General features: G+C 41.1%; 1 protein-coding gene, 1 non-coding gene and 1 pseudogene across 4 annotated transcripts in view; all 3 read right to left on the reverse strand.

Annotated features, from left to right (window-relative positions):
• Positions 1-1126: 1126 nt before the first annotated feature.
• si:dkey-247m21.3 (5-hydroxytryptamine receptor 4) overlaps positions 1127-20973 on the reverse strand; it is a 121756-nt gene continuing 101909 nt past the window's right edge. The window contains exons 7-8 of one of the 3 annotated variants that reach the window (XM_061263232.1): positions 6814-6904; positions 1127-2341 (exon numbers count right to left, since the gene is read on the reverse strand). In XM_061263232.1, coding sequence (XP_061119216.1) covers positions 6814-6904 — 91 coding nt within the window. In that variant the 3' untranslated portion in view covers positions 1127-2341. Of the gene's footprint in view, positions 2342-6805; positions 6905-20973 lie in introns of all 3 variants that reach the window. The other 2 variants (XM_061263231.1, XM_061263230.1) reach the window with 2 other exon arrangements.
• Positions 3356-3531, reverse strand: LOC133106560 (U2 spliceosomal RNA; annotated as a pseudogene).
• LOC133106103 (U5 spliceosomal RNA) lies at positions 4436-4551 on the reverse strand. The gene has a single exon (XR_009704281.1). It is a non-coding gene; the product is annotated as a U5 spliceosomal RNA (small nuclear RNA).

Raw genomic sequence — 20973 nt, forward strand, 5'->3', positions numbered from 1 at the left:
TGTCAAAGTGAAAGTAACACCGGAGCTGTGCATCGTTTGGAGGCTAGTCAGCCTGTTACTATTCACTAGTCACGGCTGCGTTTGTGTATTTGCTTTCATAATCTGTATGTCTTAATGTCAAAGAGGAAATATTTTAACGGGTTTATGCATAAGATGACAATTTAGAGTCCCAGATGTTCTTTAGCCCAGTGTCGGTAGTCTATCATGGTCGCATGAAACATTGACGCTGCTCAAAAACATGGTTCGCTGGCATTCAAGATATATCAGGACACAACTTTATCTGGAGTTGAGGGATAACTTTGGTTTTGTTAGCTTACATTCTCTTTCTTTCTATTAATTTCTTAAACCCAAAATACGTTTTGGGGTGAATACGACTGATTTTAATTGAGCAGGTCACAAATGTGGAGAAAGCGATGTATTGGGTGCCATTTCCAATTCAAAAGATGCCTCGATTCATGCTAATGATCTGATGAGGAATCCTATCCCAATAACCTCTTCATTTGAGCTTGTGTTTAGCCATGACTGACGAAGGATTTTGGTTTTAACACATCTGGGTCGCACCAATTATTCTGAGGTAAAGCTGGAAGACGCTGAGTTTAGGGTGGAGTTGCCCTTTAATATCAGTGCACACTCATGATGGATGTGGCCAATTACAGCACATTATTCCCTTAAAAGTAGACTCCTGTGTCAGTACACCTACTCTGAGATGCTTTACGGACACACGCTGTGGAGTTTGAGCCTCCTCTGTGATTACACACTTCTCGCTTCTGAGTGCGAACATGAGAACTGTGGCACGAAGGCCGATGAGAATTTTCAAAAATGCATAAAGTAGGGGGGCTAGCCATTGTTCTTCAAAGATCATTGTGCTTGCGCTTGAATAGTAAAAAGCTTTAATGTGTAATTGTCTCATTCAAACAGACAGTACGTAATTGTGGATTTGGACATTTAAGTGCTTTCACGGGTAATTCAGCGCTTTACAAAAGACTTACAGCTGCTTGCTATTCCTCCATCTCCACCGACACTCTCCTAGATGTCAGCAAAACACAATGAATCGGTATTGTACCAAGAGGAAGAGATGCTTTGTTAAGCTCCCGCATATTATCACCACAGTGCAGTGGAACTGGGGGCAGAGGAAAGCGCTTTATTCAAGGCCATGAGGAACTCAACCAAGCAAAAAATGTCCATTCATTTCACTTTCCCGAGATTTCTCCCCCACTCGCACAGTTACCGTTAACCACGTCAATTTCACGCACATGACACACTCCAACACAAAAACCAGACCATTAAAAAAAGACTGTCACATAGTAACAAAAGGCATCGGCGCTCCTCATTTTTCGAAGCTGAAGGTGTGCATTGAAATAAATACTATTTTCTTACATTTGTGTGCATGTTTAAAGTGCCCTGTCCTGGACATTTGGGTAAAATGCAACAGGGAAAAACCTAGACAGGAGCCAGGATGCCAGGTACACCCCCCCTCCCCACAAAAAAAAAAAAAAAAAAATTTAGTGCCGATTAACGGAATATAAACAATAATGTTCCCTTTATCTAAGTGCCACAGACAACAACACTAGAGCAAACATTTTGCCACTGAATATTGGTCTCCAGAAAAACGAGGTTGCATTTAACCAACTGCAGTTGTCCATGTCAACCCATCAGACTTGTGCACAGAGTAATCACGGTCATGGGTTTTTTGCCCAGTCATCACCAGCTCGATCCTCATGCTAAAGCATCTGTGGAAGTCTTTGGTCCTTGTGTGGCTGGCGAGAAGGGCGTGACCCATGCTATCCCTGTCTACTTCTCTGCGTTTCCTGCAGAAGATGAAGCCTTCAGTAAGGATGGAATCCACTACCTCAGTGAGGACTGTGTGGTGTGGGTTACTGTAATGCAGAGGACAAGCCCAACATCTAGTTCATAGCAGTACATGTTCCCTCATAGAAAGACGACCTTCAGGAACCCCATGGGCAGTGTGGTTTCCATTGCGCCGAAGTAAATTCTCTAAAATGTTCCCTTTGACCTCTACAACGTGGTCCTGCAGTATACAAAGTTCACAGAGAGACCGTGGGCGGGACAAACTGATCTATTCCAACTCTGCAGTCCAGCAGCCATGTCTGTCCTCCTTGACACGAGGGAGTGGTTGGACTGTGTCGGGGATACGGTTCGTGCATCAGCGTGCGCTCCTGCTCGTCCATGGACCTCCTGAGCACTGCCGCCGACCCCTGTGCTACGGTCCGCAGGCCGACCCCTGTGCTAGGGTCCGCAGGCTGACTCCAGAGACTCCAGCTCACTGGACAGGATCCTCCGCCCGGTATCGCTGCTGCTCCTATTCGGAAGAAAAGCTAATCTAGCCCAGTAAGGAAGAGAGAACAAAGGTTAGACATTCAGGCAAATGCAATCCCTCGTGGGGAATTTCCCAGGCTGAAGATGGCACATGTCATTCTCATAAGTCAGCTGAAGGGTCTGTTCTTGCTGTGTGTCCATAAGCCCTTGCACATAAACAGCATGACAATTAGATGCAGGGAGGTATATGACTAAAGGTGTTTTCTAGTTGTTTTCCATGCATTTGGTACACTCGTGGTGTGTACATTTTCACTCAATTTCATCTTCCACTAGGACAAATTATTTGGAAATTGTGTTTTGTGCAATGAGAAACAGAATTCATAAATATAGAATGGAGATTTGTCACTCAGAAGGTGTTATAGCCAGTGCTTATGAAGAAGGTATGAACACTGGTTAAATTCACAGAGATTAAATGTACACTGGAAGGAAACATTAATCCCTTTAGAAGACTTCATCTTGTAAACCTCTCATTTAAAAATTGCATCGATTGCTTGTGTTGCTTTTCACTCCCTAAAGCTCTCTGAGGGCTGCTAGAGTTTGGTTTTACTGCGGTCTTGCAGCTGTCAGCGAGGACAAAAACTCAGTGTGTGTGTGATCAAGTATGAGTGCGAGTGTGTGCTCGTAATACACCTGCGTGTTTCCTGAATAATGGGGAGAAATGGGACCCCTGGTGTACAGCAGTATTCAATGTTGTATTTAGAGACCTGCTTCTGTTTGGGATATGTTGGCAGATGTTTGTATGGTGCGATCAGCTTCATTTACACACACTGAGCTTTACGCTTTCTCTTATCGCCCCCCCACGTGATCAGGACTGCGCACGTACGGGCACTAAAGCACAGCACCATGGCAACCGTGCAGCGGAGAGCCTCTGATACCTTCATAAGGAAGGACTTAATTTTTACGGTACTGTGCAAAAGTCTTAGGCACCTTATGATTTTTTTGGTTTTCTGCATTAGTATGTCAGTAGAAAATGGCAAATTTGAGATTAATTTTCCAATTGAATGTTGGGGATTTTCTTTAAAATTACAATAACGGGTCGATGCTCGAAGCGGACGGAGCAAGCTCCTTCTCCGACTCCCTGTGCCAAAAATCCGTTTAATATATAGTCCCCTGATAGGGGACGTATCAGATATTAAACAGAGAAGAACAGATTTTATTTAATTTTTATTATTTTTTATTTTTTGGTGAAGCTCTGAGTCAAGGCCTTAGCGTTGGCTCAGAGTTTAACCTTTTTTTTTAAAAACTAAATCTCCTCTAAACTACTCCTTATATACATATATACAATCGCAACCATATCCAAATCACTCTCCAAATCAATCCCGGTCCAAATCCAAATTCCCGTTTAGCCATAAATCCAATCCGCTAAACCCCGTAGGGTATTTACTCAAACCCCATAGGGTACCACTCAAACCCCGTAGAGTACAACTCAAACCCCGTAGGGTATCACTCTAGCCCCGTAGGGTCCTAACTCTACAATTAGGAGGAAAAAAAAATAAAACCCCCCGACCGCTCCTCACCACCAGGCCGAAGCCTGGCTTGAGAGCCGATCTGGCAAGCTCCAGGCCTAAGGCAGAGACCCAAGGGGAACCATGAACCGTCATGGCTCTTACCCTTGATCTTAGCCAAAAGGCCGAGAAGCGATAACCACAAACTGGCCCCTGCCGACGGCACCCTCCCGGTGCCCCCGGACCGCGCTCGGGGCAGATATCACCTGGCCCTGGACCCGGCCCCCCTCCCCGCCTTCCCAAGAACCCTGCGCACGCACTGACTGGCCGGCCGGCTAGCTACCGTAACTACCGGACTCAGCTTTCTCCTCCCACCAAGATCCACTGTCCTCTACTGTCCTCTGCCGGCAGGCACAGCCGCCAAAAACACTCAACACATACCGAGTACACTATTACGTACTTACTACTGAGTTACTTACTGAATAGCTGCTCTCTAGGCAGCGACCTAAGCTATTTAGCGAGCGGGGCATCAATCGCATGCGGCAAGCAGGCAATAAGTCAGAAACGAGCAAGTCGGCTCGACTCGTCGGTGACTCGCAAGCAACCCGCATACCTGTCGCACATTGCCGTCTGTCGTTAAACCGTTCGAAGCTGCCCCATCCTATGGACGGAGCATCCAAAAATAGCACAAACTCAGGTGTGTTCCTCTCCACGGAAATCTTTAGTAAAAGGCGAAAGATTTGTGTGTGCTGAAGAGAAACCCGAGCGAAATGTGACCTTTCAACGCACCAGGCGCCTCCGGCCCCCTTCCCAGCCACTCCCACTGACCCGGGGTTGCCATTGCTGCCAGCCGGCCGGACAATCCAAGAGGGAAGGTGGGAAAAGCGAGACAATGCAATAACAAACAGTTACGTCCTGCACACAAAACTACATCAGAGGCAAGCACATATTCACCCTATTTACTTACATACAAATTACATTTTAAGTAATGGACCACTTTCCAGATAAAAACTTGATTGAGGCTGTCTGGGATTACCTGGATAGCCAGAAGTAAGTCAGCAGAAGTTCTCCAGTATGTTTACAGCAAATTACCAGCCGATTTTCTTATAAAACTGCTGAACAATGTCCCTATGTAAGAGAATTGATGTAGTTTTGGTGGTCGCAACAAATATTGATTTGATTTAGTTTTTATCCATCTTTATAGAATTTTCTTTATTGAATTATCCAGTATATTTGAAAGAATCTGCGCTACAGATTTGTTTTTACATAAAAAAAGCCTTTTGCATAGTACCGTGTATCTGACGCTTTTCGGTACACTTGTAATGATGTAGTGCCAGGCAGTTCAGTGCGTGTGTAATGATTTGCTGTCAGGCTGATTGTTGATCACTGGGCAGAGTACTGGATTTCATGCTGTAATTGTATGAGTCATGCTGCCCTCCCCTGACACAAAACAAATACTCAACCCCACAATCAAGCAGAGAAGTAGCATGTTAAATATGTTAAATACTGAATGCCCACTGAAAAAACTGTGTTACTTTGTGGGTTGTGCAGTTGCTGAAATTAATTGATTTGAAAGGGAAAAAAACTCTGAAATTAAAGGGATCATTAAAACATGATCAGATATGTATTTCAGTTATCATGTTCAAACAGAAGTGACAAAAATACTGACTCCATGTATTTATGCTGTACCCTCTTGTTTCCCCACTGTCATCCTGCTTATGAAATTTTATAATTGTCGGGATTATGCCAATTCATGTTCCTTCTGATAACAAGGGCAGGACTCACAGAAATAGATTAATAAGAGAACCTATAAATCAACATAGCAATGCCAACTAACAACAGATGAAATGCAATATATAATTGGGGATTGACAAAAATACATGAAGTCTAATATACTTCCAACACATACATTTATAAACTGTAATCTGAATGGTGGGGTGTAGGTTTCTTTGCAGTGGCAGAGAAGTATGACCATACAAAAAGATGATAAATATTACACATACAGTACATGCAGAGATCAATATACATGCATTCGAAGCACTGCCCATGCCTGTACACAATCATGAATGAAATGGATTAATAGCCAGAACAGTTAGATGAAATGGCCCAGAGAACTATGAATAAAAGACAGTCCTTGTGAACAGCCATGAAAAACAGTGTAAGGCTGTCTATATCAGCCCAGATGTTGGCTTTCTGAAGAGTCCACCTAAATCCTCAATTATATACCACAGGGGAAAAAGCAAACAGGACACTGTACTACACATTTCTCCACATTGCAGTGCTATTACAGGTGAGCAGGAATCTCCTGTGGGAGTCCGCAGACATCATTTGGAGGAGGTAATGACTCTGGCCAGAACTGAACCCATAATGGCCAGCCTATGGGGCCTGGCCTGCTGGTGCTGTCTGTCTGCTGGAGAAATATCCTCTCTACTGGATGGAATTGGCCACAATTGGAGGGGGACAGAATGGCTGAATACAGAATTAATGAAGGACTCACATTTGCAACCAGGACTGAAAGGGGCCCAAAGTGTAAGTGGCAAACTGGTCCAGACTGTTTAAGACTAACATGGCCGACCGTGACGGAGAATAGCGCCTTTACCAGCTGTGCCACGTGGGAGCACCATTCAATTCCTGAGCATCTTTCTTTGAATTTCAGTTCACTTTCCATGGAGGACTTTTCTTTACTCAAAATAAAATAATTTTTTTGTTAGCTATAGCTAGTTAGCCACGTTAGCTACCCAGGCTATATGGTAGCCTTTCCTCTGTCTGCCTACCTTCACAATCAAAAATAAATTGCTAAAAATGATGTGTAGCGCTTGAACTGACGAGCTTCGACCGCCTCACATTGCCTTGAAGCTCATCAACACTGGGGACAACATGATTTCTCCTGATGACAGAAATGGACCATGATCACAATGATTGTAGGTCCCACACCGCAAGACGGCAGGCACAGATGCCTGAAAGGAACAGGGTGTGAATGAGGATGGATGAGGGCCACGGCACAGACACGGACAGGCTCTTACTGGCGTACTCATGGGGTGTGGTGGCACTGCGCCCCTCCGTTGAAGCTGTGCCTCAGGAGCTCCTGAAGAGTGGGGGAGGGAACCTCAAAACACGTGTTCCTGAACGGCGAAACGCACAACCATTACTCACTTAATATTCACCCTCAAAACACATCGTCTCTCTGAATAACAACAAGCCCAAGAGGTTCTGAAGGCAGTTCAATACGTGACACACAAAATTAAGTCCTGTGAAATGGCAAGAATCAGGCATTGGCAACAATGAAATTAAAATACAAAGTCAAGTGAAATATGGACCAAAAATTGGACAAACCGATTGATTTAAGGAAAAAGGAAGAATTTAATCTTACAAAAAATAAATGCGCCAATCCAAGTGCCATTTTGGGCAACCACATTTAGAGAACACACCAAACTGCTAGGGATGTGCTCAAATGCTGACCCTTCATGAGCTACACCCAAACCTCTGTACCAGCAGCAAATTGACATACCAGTCTCACCGGTTAACCAATGCTCAAAGCTCCACACCACACAATCCCCAGCAGATGCCCAAACATCCACATGTATCCTCCTGTGGAATGGCTTGGATAGTAACTGGAAGGGTAAACCTGCTGGTGAAACTATGCCATTGCTGGAAGTTGTACGGAGACCAGCAGAGGGCACTCTTTCCTCCCAACCAAATCAACCCTATGTTGATGCTCAGCACTGCAGCGATAGGGACGGCATGCTGTCGAGCAGGGGGGTAGGCAACCCTGGTCCTGGAGTGCCAGTGACGTTTCTGGTTTTTGTTCCATCTGAGCTCGATCACAAGAGATTGATGGATGAGATTTTCAGGCTGAATATTCTGAAAAGAGAAACGCTGAGTGCCTCCAGAACATGGTCTCCTCCATCCATTAAGACTGACGAACTAAAATCAATCCCTATATGTAGTTGAAGGTCTGACACTCCAGGAACATGCCTGTTCTCCCCTGCTGTAGAAGATGCCGTCTTTCACACAAAGTGCTGGGATTCACCCAAGATCTCATGCGGTGTGTGAGTCTCCTGGCAAAGTCCCTGGGTTCCCCTGAGCAGTTGGTTGTGGTTGAAGTGAGTTTCCTTATTACTTTAAATGACATTACAATCACTTGGTAGGATGTACAGTAGTGGAGACTAGTGTTACTCTCAGGAATACAGACATGTGGTATCACCAAGAAGGTGTGCAGGTCCATTCATATATTCAAAAGTGCAATGTTAACCAAACAAACAGTGATTTGCATTGTATCAAATGGTACCACTTCACTGTTAAAAGCTTGAAAAGATCTACATAAATGCAATCCATCATCAAATATAATACTATGATTTTAGAATATCTTGCATCCAGCAGATGCTCATAATGTATCTAAAAAGAATGGATAAAAAACCTAATCAAACCAGTCATACATATTTTTACACAACAATTGAGGAAGGATCATTTTTTCAAAGCACAATAATGATTTCACTGAATTATTCCAAATGTACTGTTACAAACACAACTGGCCTACAGCCAACAAGAGAAAACCATTGCATAGACATGGCTCTAAGGCTAAACTAAAGGCAATGACGTTATGTGCATTTGTGCTTTGCAAACTCCCTTCTAGGTGACACTATACAGCGGTTTTCAAATGCTCTGCTGTCTGCCTGTATAATCTACCCTGTGGCTGTAATCAGTTGTAGAATGCATGTTCTATTTCAATATTGTATATATGTGCCAGGAATGTGTATGAACATACCACGGAATAATTCCTTAAAGGGGAAACTGACCAATATGAGACAAACCTGAGAAAATGAGCCACGTTGCTGTTGAGTTTTCATTCTTTTTTTTTTTTTCTTTTTTTTTTTTTTTTTTACAGGAGTGGAATTTCTACAGTATGAATTCACTGTTAACGGCTGGATGAGTAATGGTTTTCAAATGGAAAGTGTGTGTTCGCCACAGTACAGAAACCATATTTCCCTATTAGGAAACACAGATTTACTTGCATCTTTTCTTGTGACCATGCAATTTTTCAAATACTTTTTTTATTGTCACACCTTATTTCACCATATTGTACAATTTAACAATATTTACAATCTCTTGCAAAGGTGACAATTATATATATATATCTGGGTTTGAATCCTGGTCAGCCGGGGCCTCTCTGTATGGAGTTTGCATGTTCTCCCTGTGATGATTGGAGAGTCTAAATTGCCCATAGGTATGAGTGAATGGTGTGTGTGCCCTGTGATGGACTGGCGACCTGTCCAGGGTGTATTCCTGCCTTTCGCCCAATGTATGCTGGGATAGGCTCCAGCCCCCCTGCGACCCTGTTCAGGATAAGCAGATTAAGATAATGGATGGATGGATGGATGGTTAATAATAATAATAATAATAATAATAATAATAATAATAATAATAATAAATGAAGAAGAGAAAACAAAACAGCCAGTAGTCCACACAGTCAAACACAGCCACCTATATGGTCAGAAATGAGGACATATAATGTTGCTTTTTATTTAAATATTAAATAATATTTTCAGAGCAGATCTATTTTGTCCAGTTTTTTTTACAATAAATTCAGAATGACAATTAATTTAACTGTTCCATAATTCAAATGTAATTCTACCTCATGGACATATGTCAGAATGACCCACAGTCTACCCTGAAATCCCTGTGCCACTGCCCCTTTGCAAAAGACCTTTAACCAGTAATAATTATACAAGACATTAATTAGAGAACTGAATTTGAATTGAAATGCTGATGTTTCTACCAAATGGCGCTATTCACCAACATCTTACTTTCAGTTTTCATTCAGTCCAATATACGCTTCTGGCAGCAGACAGCAAACAACTCTCTTTTAACCTCGTAATCTTTCCAGAATGTTCTTTCCGGGGAGCGTAGGGCAGTTCTCAGGAATGCGTATGGTTTTTCTTCTCCGGCTCAAGCTCGCTGTGAGCCGGTACAGAGCAGGATGCTTGGAGTTGGCGGTTTTCTGATCTCTCATTTGTCTGCAGTAGAGAACTATTCTCAGAGCCAGTTCAAGAATTTACAAGGCTGAAAATCCAGCCTCATTGAGACAAGAGGCAAATGCACCAAAGCACTGGTGTTTCCTCCAAGGGAGGTTATTTCCGAACAGTGACACATAAAATACAGAATAATTTATTTTAAAGGTGTACATTAGTGGAACTCTCAACTGAATGATTTAGCCTTAACACCACTTACAGCCATCTGTGAAATTAGTAATATAAATAAATGGTCTAAACAACTAAATCAATCTCCAGTTTTTTTTTCTTTATCTCTGATATATTATTTCAGTTTAGGCATTTAATAGATGCTGTTCCAGAGTCATACTGAATATTTATTGATGCATCTCGGGTTAAGTAGCTTTTTACAGGGTACCCATCAGCATCCCACCTGGGAACACCTTCTAAGTTTAACCCCAGTTTTCTAACCATTAAACATTTTCACCCAAAGACCCTGTTTTGTAAAGTATGAATGTTAAATAGCTCTATCCATCAAACAAATACGTGCGGTAGATATAAACTAGGCCAGGGCTCATTTGCCTAGATAGATAAAGGACACACAGTGAGATACTGACCATTTAACTACATTCTGCTCCACATTCCACAACAACCTATTTCTCTCTGTCGCTCTCACTCTCGCGCACTCTCTCTCTCTCTCTCTCTCTCGCTCTCTCTCTCTCTCTCACACACACACACACACACACACACACAAATTCTCTCTCTGTCGCTCTCAATAAATTGCCTTTATTGTGGTTTTTATTTTGTTATTTTGGTGAACATTGAATATTGGTATGGTTTAAAGAACATAGGTTGTTTGCCTCTGTAAATACCTTCTTTTGCAATGTTCAAATAAAGGGGACATAAAAACAGTCTCTCTCACAGACACACATGCACATTAGAATGACATTTGTTGATCCGAACATGTGTTTGGCATCTGCAGCACCCCTGCTGAGAAGCAGAACAGTTTCACATACTGTAGAAACATTGAGGTACTGTATAAGCACACACACACACACAATGTGTTGAACTTAACAAATAGTGCTCTGGTAACTGGCTGTAAAGCAGCACACTGTACAGTGCTATGACTGGACTTCATTTGATTACTCAGTACAGTAAATGAGGATCTGTAAAAACAGACTATAATGCATTTAAAATGGAACAATCATATTTCACCCTTATAGCATATGAGTGCAACAGTGTAATGTTCTGACTAATTCCATTCCATTTATAATCCCACTCACATGTCATCTGTGCTCTCATAACTGTGGTTTCAGCTGCTCTTGTGTATAGTGTACTCTCCTATAACTCTGACTGTGATTTAAGCAGCTGTCCGAAACAGTGACTGATCTCTGCTGCTCTCCTACAGTATAACTGTGACTGTGATTTCTGCTGCTCTCCTACAGTATAACTGTGACCATCAGTAGAGTAAGGCCTAGATACCTGTACTGATGAATGCAAGGGTTAGCTATGGTGATGGGATTACTTTCACATTCAGAGCTGGACAGCAGGAACCAGAGACAGATATGGCAGAGTTGCTGCTCCATTTTGACTTACAGTAATTGGACTCACCATAATAGGAGAGTAGCTGAAATCGCAATCAGGATTATATTAGTCCAATTACTGTGAGTCAAAATGGAGCAGCAACTCTGCCATATCTGTCTCTGGTTCCTGCTGTCCAGCTCTGAATGTGAAAGTAATCCCATCACCATAGCTAACCCTTGCATTCATCAGTACAGGTATCTAGGCCTTACTCTACTGAATTTTAAACTGCATATTAAGAATCTAACAAAACAACTCAGTCAAAAAAACAGAACTTTTCAAGAAAATGTGGCCTTATCTTACACCGTCAGCCTCACATACCTACCAAAACTCAATAAGCCTTTCTTGTATCACTTACTGATCTCTAACCACAAAAGATACCCAGGATCCCATTATTCAGTCTTTTAAATATTCAGTCTTTTTATATGCTTTCCTTTTCTTCATCCTTTTTATACTTTCATATTTCACTCTTTACTCTCTCCCTTGTATTTTTTGCTGTAACTCTTTTTTCCTTTTCTTATTGTCTTCCTTGTTCCTAATTCATATCTCCCTTTTCTTCACTCTGCAGGCAGGAACCCACTGAAAAACAGATTTTCTGAGTTGGGCCTAAGACTATGTTTGTTCTTTTAAGCATTGCTTTTATTCATGTGAAATAAATACATAAGTAAATACATTAGTAAAATAAATAAATTAATAAAAACTGGTTAACTTACAGTGAAATAAATAACATAAAAATGTAAAAAAATAAAAAGTAAATAAGAGCATTCGTTTCCCCTGGTTTCCTATGGGGAGGACTGGAAGTGAAGGGCGGGGTGGTTCTGGGTCTGTGACAGTATCATGTGTCCTTTCTGGAGAACTCCCGGGTGAATATAACGATCCGAGAGAATTCAGCGTAGGGGTACAGAATACTGGGCCCTGACTCCAAATGTAGCACTGCATTGCTGATGAGGTTATTCGCACGTCTCATCACAGGTAGAGACCGCCGTCTGGCCCAGTTCTGCAGCTGGACATCCACAGCACATGCAGTCCTCTGTATCTCAGTCTCCTTTTATATCGGCCACTTACATAAACGGCTATCGTGGGTTCAAATGTTTCATTCATATGAAAGGCAGTGACGCCACGTGACTTCCGGATTACTCAAGGAATGGCGGTTTCCTGGGGGGTTACTAGTATTCGGCTTTATTGCTGAACATTTGCTGCTCCTACTCGCTGTCAGAGCACAAAAATCTTTTCAAATTAGGGAATGTCTTCCATTAAAGATGTTTCTACTGTAACTGTATTTCACATGTAATGTAGACACCCTGAGACTTTGCCTCGGCACTGTGAAAACTATTCTGCTCACAGAGCACAGAGGCATTATCCTCACACACCTGCATTGTATTAGCGCACACTGGTTCTAAATGGTAGAAAATTAAACCTACTTTAACACCTGCGCCTGCAAATCCATGCAGAGAGACTTCTGTGTCCTTTGGTGAGGTGAACCACTTTATATGAGTCATCTGTTTCCGTAGCAGACAGACAGCGAATTCCACAGGTATCTCTTACCTACTCTGAGCCAAAAAACCTCCAATAAATTCACATTCTCACCCTCTGCACTTATCTCTCTCCCCTTCCACTGTCCTGTCACACGATACCGTGAAGCGACCAATGCTAATTCTACGTCCCTCTGGATACATTAACATAAGCTAATTACTCAATTTCATTTCTTCAAGTTCATTGCTTGTAAATACCAGAGGTGAAAAATCCAGCTTCAGAAAGTAAAAGTCCTCCCCAGTATTTTGTTCTAATCTCTGGGATTTGCTAATTAGCACAATTCTTCAGCCAGGAGGTAGAAAAAATTCTGAAGCTGGCTCAGTTCATCAGTGGAAGAAACACATGCCAGGACTTTAACTTTCTGACCCCTGGACTTTTCACCTCAGGTAAATCATTTAGTCAGCTATTGAGTTCAGCAGTTAAAAAAACTCCCAGAAATATTAGTTTTCCCACAACCAGCGAGGTCATAACTTCCTATTATAGAAAGAAAACTTCATTCTTTAACTTGAACTCTGAATATATAAATAATCTTATAAAAAAGTTGACACATGCAGTGATGTGCCTTGTTCTGTTACATTTTGAATAAAATACACATTTCCCACTTTGAGTGTCTTCAGCTTGGATTTCCCCAAAAAACTATTTTGTATTTTTTCTCTTCACAGTTTACTTAACCTGAATCCTAACCCAAACTCTAACCCTGACCATAATCTCTCCTGGACCATAAAACTAATGGGTTTCCTAACCTAACCCGAACCCAAGGAAAACCCTAGTGTGAACCTTAAAACCATTCTAGCCCTATGAGTGCTCTTTAACATCAGATTTTTCCATTTGAATAGATGGAAAACAACTGAAATATCATCACTTCAAACAAAATGTCTTTAGGAGTTATTTCTGAGAATGAATAACAATAAGATATAGATAAAAGGGCAGTGGCCCTCCTGGTGTGGGTAAACAGCATCTCTTTTTAAAAGACCAGGATGTAGGTTTTGCTGCTTCTCCAAACACTGTAGAGACCGGGGCACATTACTGAATGGGAAATCATCTTTGCCATTAAAAATGAGACAGGGAGCTACTTGCACAGCAGGGTACACCAAAACTCTGAAGGTATTTTGGTTTTGTGTTCTGTTTGGTCTGTGTGAAATCTTTTTTTCACAGTAGTGCCAGATTCTAGCTCCAATTTTAGAATCTGTTTTCAGAAATCTTATCAAAACAGAACTAAATAAAGAAATAATACATAAATTATGTGAAAATAGAGTCATGTAACCTGAGAAACAGCTGAATTAAGGATTTCAGTTGACGTTAAATAACCCCTGACAAACTATATACAGGATTAAAGGTGTGCTACAGAGAGACACCTGTCTCTTTCAAGGCATACACATATACATGTGTTGTACTAATTTACTTTTTTTGTGTCTTTTTATGTCCAGATGCACACATACCCCCCGCCCCCAGCCCCCAGTCCCCACCTCCTCATATTCATGCTGAACAGTAACAAATTATTTTCAACTATAGCATATGCAGTTAGTTCCGACCTTGCATTGTGATTGGCTGAGAGACATCCCAAGGAGTGGCAATATCTCACTGTAAGGCACTCCTTCTTGTGTATTATTGCATAAGTGAGCCACGGAATAAAATAATAAGGATATACTGTAACATATAGCATTGTTTCCCTGGCCTCGCCATACTGGTGCAGGTTCAAATCAATATTTGTTCTTAAGTTTGACCTTCAAATAAAGGCAAGGTTTTGTTTGATCTTGTGAGTAACTGTGTGTATTCTGTGTGCTGGCTTTCAGACTTATCACATGCTCTCCTGCATTTGAAAGCAGAAAGCTGGCAGTAAATCATTCTTATGGAGATTTATTTGTGGTGTCCCTCACAGGATCAGACCACAGAGCCCAATAGAGTTTAAACTACTTTCAATTAGCCTCCATTAACTTGTTAATATGTCTATTAATGGCCTGTTACCCATTCATCAACCCATTTGAGTCCTAACTGAAAGCACTTGGGAGTGACAGAAGATGAATTGTTAGAGTCTAGAGGAAAGTAATACTGAGAGGACCAACAATGTATAGAGTGTGTTTTTGGGGTTTTGTCATGTTTTTTTGGGTCCTGATATCCTGTTACCCACAATTAGGAAGATCACCAATTAGTCAACAATTAGTCCAAAATAATTCATTTTTTGGGTTCAACCAATGCAATTGCTAAAACGATCTGTGATTACTGATTCAGATCTCTCTCTCAGGCACATGTCAATAATATCACAAGAGTGGCAGTCTTTCACCACAGGATCATTTCTAAATTGAAAAGATGTCCCTGCAGCATGCAGAAAAACATAAATGCCTTTATAACCTCTCGGTTGGATTACTTCAATGCTTTATTATCATGTACTAATTCAGCCGTGAAATGCCCCCAGCTTGAACAGAACATGTCTGCTCAGGTACTTACAAGAACCGTAGACATATGAGCATATCAGACTGGTCCTAGCATCTATTCAATGTTTGCCCATTGAATTGCCAGAAGAATTGACTACAAGATTCTACTCTGAACGTATTGAAGACTTCAACTGGTCTGGCATGGCAAAACAATGGTCTCAATGATCAAATAGAGGTCATGAGCAGAACTGAACTGAGAGACTGAACTAGTAATGAGGTAATAACCGCAGTATTATAACGGAGGTATCTCTTCTGCTTGTAGTTAAATACAGTAAAATCCTTTCTCTAGTGCTAAAATGAAATATCTCCAGTCTTCTGCTGCTTGGTTAGTGGTTTTACAGGCTGCCGGTACCTTACCCGCCAGAGGAAGAACAGATGGAAGTGCGCTAGAGGATCATTACAACCTTCTGTTTCACCGTTTCTGTGTACTGTACTGTGCTGTGAAGTATTTTACTGTGTGATTGTTCTGTGTGATTGTTCTGTGTGATTGTTCTGTGTGATTGCTGTGTGATTGTTCTGTGTGATTGCTCCTGCCGGTTATACATTTACAGCGCTCACTTGGATAAAACATCTGCCACAGCGCTTACCAAATCAGCCCTTATGTTCAAACCAAACTCAAATCAGCCCTTATGTTCAAACCGAACTCAAATTAATTCAAATTAATTGGCACAGTCATAAGAAATAATGACCCGCTGCCACTAGAGAGAGAGAAAAAGAGGGAGAGAGAGAGATAGTATAATACTAGAGATAGTAAATAATGAGCTTTCATTTATTTCATTACTTCAGCCACGGGCTTTTGCTGCTGAGGGGGGCTCTCAATAAAAACGTTAACATGTCCTACCCCACCGTAAAAACTGGCAAACGTTGACTTGCATGAGGGGAAGTCAGGTCAGCACGCAAGCCCCCGTAAGTACAGTTCTGCTTTCATTTGTCCTTTCGTGAAGTAGAGGGTAATAAGAACAAAGCCAGGTCAAAAGCACAGTCAAGTCCGCATCAATAAGAGCGCCAGCCGCCTCGTAACCCCGATGAAATGATTTGAGGGAAGGAGAAGGCAGGGGCTCACCCAGGGGAACATCTCTGCATAATTTGTCATTTAATTTCTCTCTGATTCGCTAGGAGCTGATCCCCATGGTTCCACTTCTGAAGAGTGGTGAGATGAGATATGGGGCGATAACCCCATGTAGTCCCAGGCACTCCAGTGTAAATAAATCCAGTACAAGAGAGGGCACGGCTCTGAACATCTGCAGCAGGTACAACTGTAACGGCACGTCAATTCATCTCAGGCATTTGTTACTTATTAATTTAGCTTAAAGTGAGTATGTGCTGTTTATTAACCAGGGACTTCTGCTCGTTTTTTGGGGGGATTAGGATGTAAATGACAGGTGGCCTTTTTTAGCACAAAATCCCAGACAGTTTTATACAGTGTACTTTATGCAGATTCACACAGCTGGAAATAACTAGATACATGTCCTTTATACATGTATTTTCTATATATTTGCCTTACACTGCTCTTTTATCTATATCTTATTGTTATTCATTCTCAGAAATAACTCCTAAAGACATTTTGTTTGAAGTAATACAGGGTTCTCACCACTATTTTGGTGACCTCAATTCCACCTGATTTTGATATTGATTTGTTTACAGAAGCAATTCTTGGAAGTATTTTGCAATGCATTTGTGTTTTGTGCCTGAAGAATGAATAGAAGAGGTAACGGGTGGGCTCACAAGATGCCTGAGGCAGAACATGGTACACATTTGGACTGGGCTGTTGGTATCTGGCAGAGAAAACATTGTGATGTCACCTAAATCTTCCCCTTTTGAGGCTAATTCAGCCCAGCACACTGATTTATTCAAAGATTATTGTGACAGGAGCACCATAGACCTGAGGTTTCATGGAGGTCAGGCTAGCGCACAAAAGTTACTGTAACTGGCTACTTACTGAAATCTAGAAATAATATAATGCAAATGCACTATACTGTCAGGTTCTGTGTTTTTTCTGTATCTGTTTTTTGTCTTAACATTTTCGTTCCTTGTTACACTCTGTGCTCACCGTAGTCTGCCTGTCAGTTCATTCACTCTCATTCATTCGTTTCACCTGTTGTCCATCTAGTGTCTTAGCCTCCCACTCCTTATTTGTATTTCCTTCCTGTCATTCTGTCATCTCTCTCACTTGATTGTCTGTTAATCAGTGTTCTGTTTAAACCTGTCCTTTTCAGTTTCTTGATGCTAGTTCATCTTTCTGTGATTCTGTTCCCTACTCCGGTTCTAGCTTCCTCTTCCCTGTGCCCATGCCCCAGGTATTTTCTGTCTGGTTCTGCTCTGTTTTGGTCTGTCTCCTTGGCTTTTTAACTCTGCCTGTCTTACGATTACACTCTGCCTGCCCCGCATGTACTGGTCTTCCTGGATTACGACCATTGCCTGATTTTGGATTATGTTCTGGATCTGCCCTCTGTCATTAAGGCCTGCCTTCGTCAAATGATCCCAGAGTCTCCTCTTGATTCTCTCTGCCCGGTTCCTGACACTATACCTGGACACATTTCACAGGCACAGGCAAAAATGCAGTGTGCACAAGGCGTTAGAAAAAGCTGTGTGCTGAAAAATGCTAAACACAAACAGACTGGCAGCAGTATAAAACTAGAAAATGGGGTAATAAACATGACTGATCCAGACTATCTGAGGTTACTAGAGGCCCCCAGGAGGCACTTAAAGGCCTGTATTCAATCAACATTTGTCCTTAATATTGACTTACAAGTAACTGAATGCATTACAAAACTAAATCACCAAGCTCAGTTGGGTGAGCTTTATTGATTGTGGAACTGACAAAACAATGTTTGTGAAGGAAACAAGAATTATTGCTTTTAATTTGTGGTTAAATTTAATGACAAATGTTGATTGAATCGGAGGGTCCAGAGTCTAAATATCAGTATGTCCCAATGAATCAGGAAAACAAGCATTGCTGAATAGGACAGAATACATCTCTTTGTATTACCTATAGAATAAAATGTAATCATACAAATCAAACATATTAGCCCTACAATAGAATAATATTTTGTTTCCTGGTGTCAGATATTTCTTCAGTATTTAGAGACACGTGTGGTTTGGAGTAGCATGTCCTTCTGTGGCTCCTTCCTGCTGGCTTGGAGGGTGCTTACTAGTGTTGTAGTGACCAAGTTTCTGATGCCTCTAGCACCCGCGTCGATGAAACTCCTGCTGATGTACTACCGTGCTGGCTTTCATTCCAGCCATTACTCAAACCCTTGAACTATAAACAAGCTGCTAATTGCTCTAAATTAGACGTGCCCATTGATCATTGAATGTCTTTCGATCATTAATCCTGTACCAGTGTCATTTTAGGAGTTGCTATGCATGCCATAAAACACACCTCAATAGATGTTAAAATAACAATTAACAACTAGGTATTGTCAGGTCAACTAATAGTTTCATTTTCTTGTATTTGTTTTATGGTAAATTGTATCCCTTTATGAAGAGATCATATTATCATACATTAATTTATAGACTGACAAGTCTCGGGTTCCTCTTGACATTTCTCACCACTGTTTGACTGAGTTTTTCTCCTCGTGTGTTTGCTATTTGGGTGTTCAGGCCTGGTGTTTGCCCTTTTGCCTTTCTGTTACTTTGTAAAGCATCGTAGAGACAGTCCTCTGTAAAAAGCCCTATACAAATAAAAAATTGGAAGTTAAATCGGCAGGGCCCTAAGTTCTGAAAGTGTGGACACATCGGCACCGACACCGAACCTTCTGTGGAAAATTAAGCGTTCAATGACAGAGAAAATGACATGTTCAAGAATACAGTGTATGGAAGACCTTAAACAAATACATTTTTCATCAACAAAGAGACTGGATGGTGGCTACATACAAAAGCCAGATGGTCTGGGTCCCCCAGGACTAAATTTCAGAAAACCACACAGAGGGGTCTGAGGATCCCACACATAGAGTGCACTCCAAGACAGAGGTTGAGAACCACAACAGACAGTGCAGGCACACGTTTGCTGTAGACCTGTGGGTAACTCTTTATAATATGGTTACATTAATTGTAATGTAGTTACATGTAGTTATTAACTACGTAACTACTGAGAAATCTGTACAGCTCTGTTAATGTATTTGTACATTATTAATTAATGTGAACATCTAGGACGCGGTGGCCTGTAGTGTAGTGGTTAAGGTGAATGACTGGGACACGCAAGGTCGGTGGTTCTAATCCCGGTGTAGCCACAATAAGATCCGCACAGCCGTTGGGCCCTTGACCCTGCATTGCTCCAGGGGAGGATTGTCTCCTGCTTAGTCTAATCAACTGCATGTCACTCTGGATAAGAGCGTCTACCAAATGCCAATAATGTAATCTAATGTAATGTAATCTACATTAGTTAATGCCAATTCATATTGGAATGAAAATAAAATCAGTTAATGTATTTGTTCATGGTCAAATAATTTAATCCTAAGGGTTTTTAATGTATAAATATTCTGGCAGCTAATACATTAGTTAGTAGTTAACAAATAAATACATACATAACTAAGGGAAAGTGTAAACATATTAATGTATGTTTACACCATTAATTCATTGTTAACAACTACATTAGTTAATGCCAAATTGTGAGCCTTATTGTGAAGTGTGATTATTTGTGTGGAACCATGTCAGTTCTCTCTTTACTTCACCCCAATGTCAAGTAAGCCCTACTGCTGCACACACAGAGAAGCTTAACAAGGTTTACACAAATTCAGTTTTACAACTACTTAAAATAGCTCAGTTATTGCAACTGACAACCATGGTAAACCATATCCAGCTGAATCAACAGACAAATCAATCTTATCACATCTTATCAGAATTCTTATCTTATCAGAACACAGAGTTACATTTGGGCTCAGTAGAGAATGGGATATATATTTATGAAGCATAATATTATGAAGGGTCAAACCGAAAAAGAAAAAACAATAGCCCTCAGGCTCTTGTGTTTCATTAATTTCTGAATATTCCCAAGAGGCTTCCACTATAATAAGATTGTGCTAGATGGTATCTGTCTACTTATTCTTACGTTCCCCATTTATGAACTATATTAAACCTACGCTCTGCACTAATTTCCCCCATATGTCTAAACAGATCTTTATACAACACAGCCTTCTTCTATATTTTAAAGGCATTTGGAAAAAGCCAGATGTGCTCAGAATAAAGTTTGTTTTTCTTGAAGAAAATAAATAAATAAAGTCATTCTCATATGAGCCTTGAGTCTGTAATGAAGTTTTCATGGACAGCACTCTGCGTTATGTTCCCATGATGTTGGACGAGATATCTGAAGTAGCTGTTTGTTTTCTGAACTAGTACACTGAAGTGGGAACAGAGATCTTCCAAGGACCATAGACCCTTATCTATAACTTCCAGACTTTGTATGACCAATGTTTGAAACAGACCAATACTAAAATATAGTATATGTAAATGCACACATCACTGAGTGTTCCTGAACTGGATCCACAAGACCAGAACGGCTGCTCGTTTTCAATAAATCAATAAATCATGAGAACTAATGATGGGTTTGAAACTGGAGCACTATGAGAAATTCACTCATCTACCATAGTAACCACAGTACATTCTCTTCAACAAAAATAGAAAGTATGTCAGACCTTATTTCTGCTTTAGTCTGACACA

Source organism: Conger conger, chromosome 12 (assembly GCF_963514075.1).
Source record: "Conger conger chromosome 12, fConCon1.1, whole genome shotgun sequence".
Taxonomy (NCBI): domain Eukaryota; kingdom Metazoa; phylum Chordata; class Actinopteri; order Anguilliformes; family Congridae; genus Conger; species Conger conger.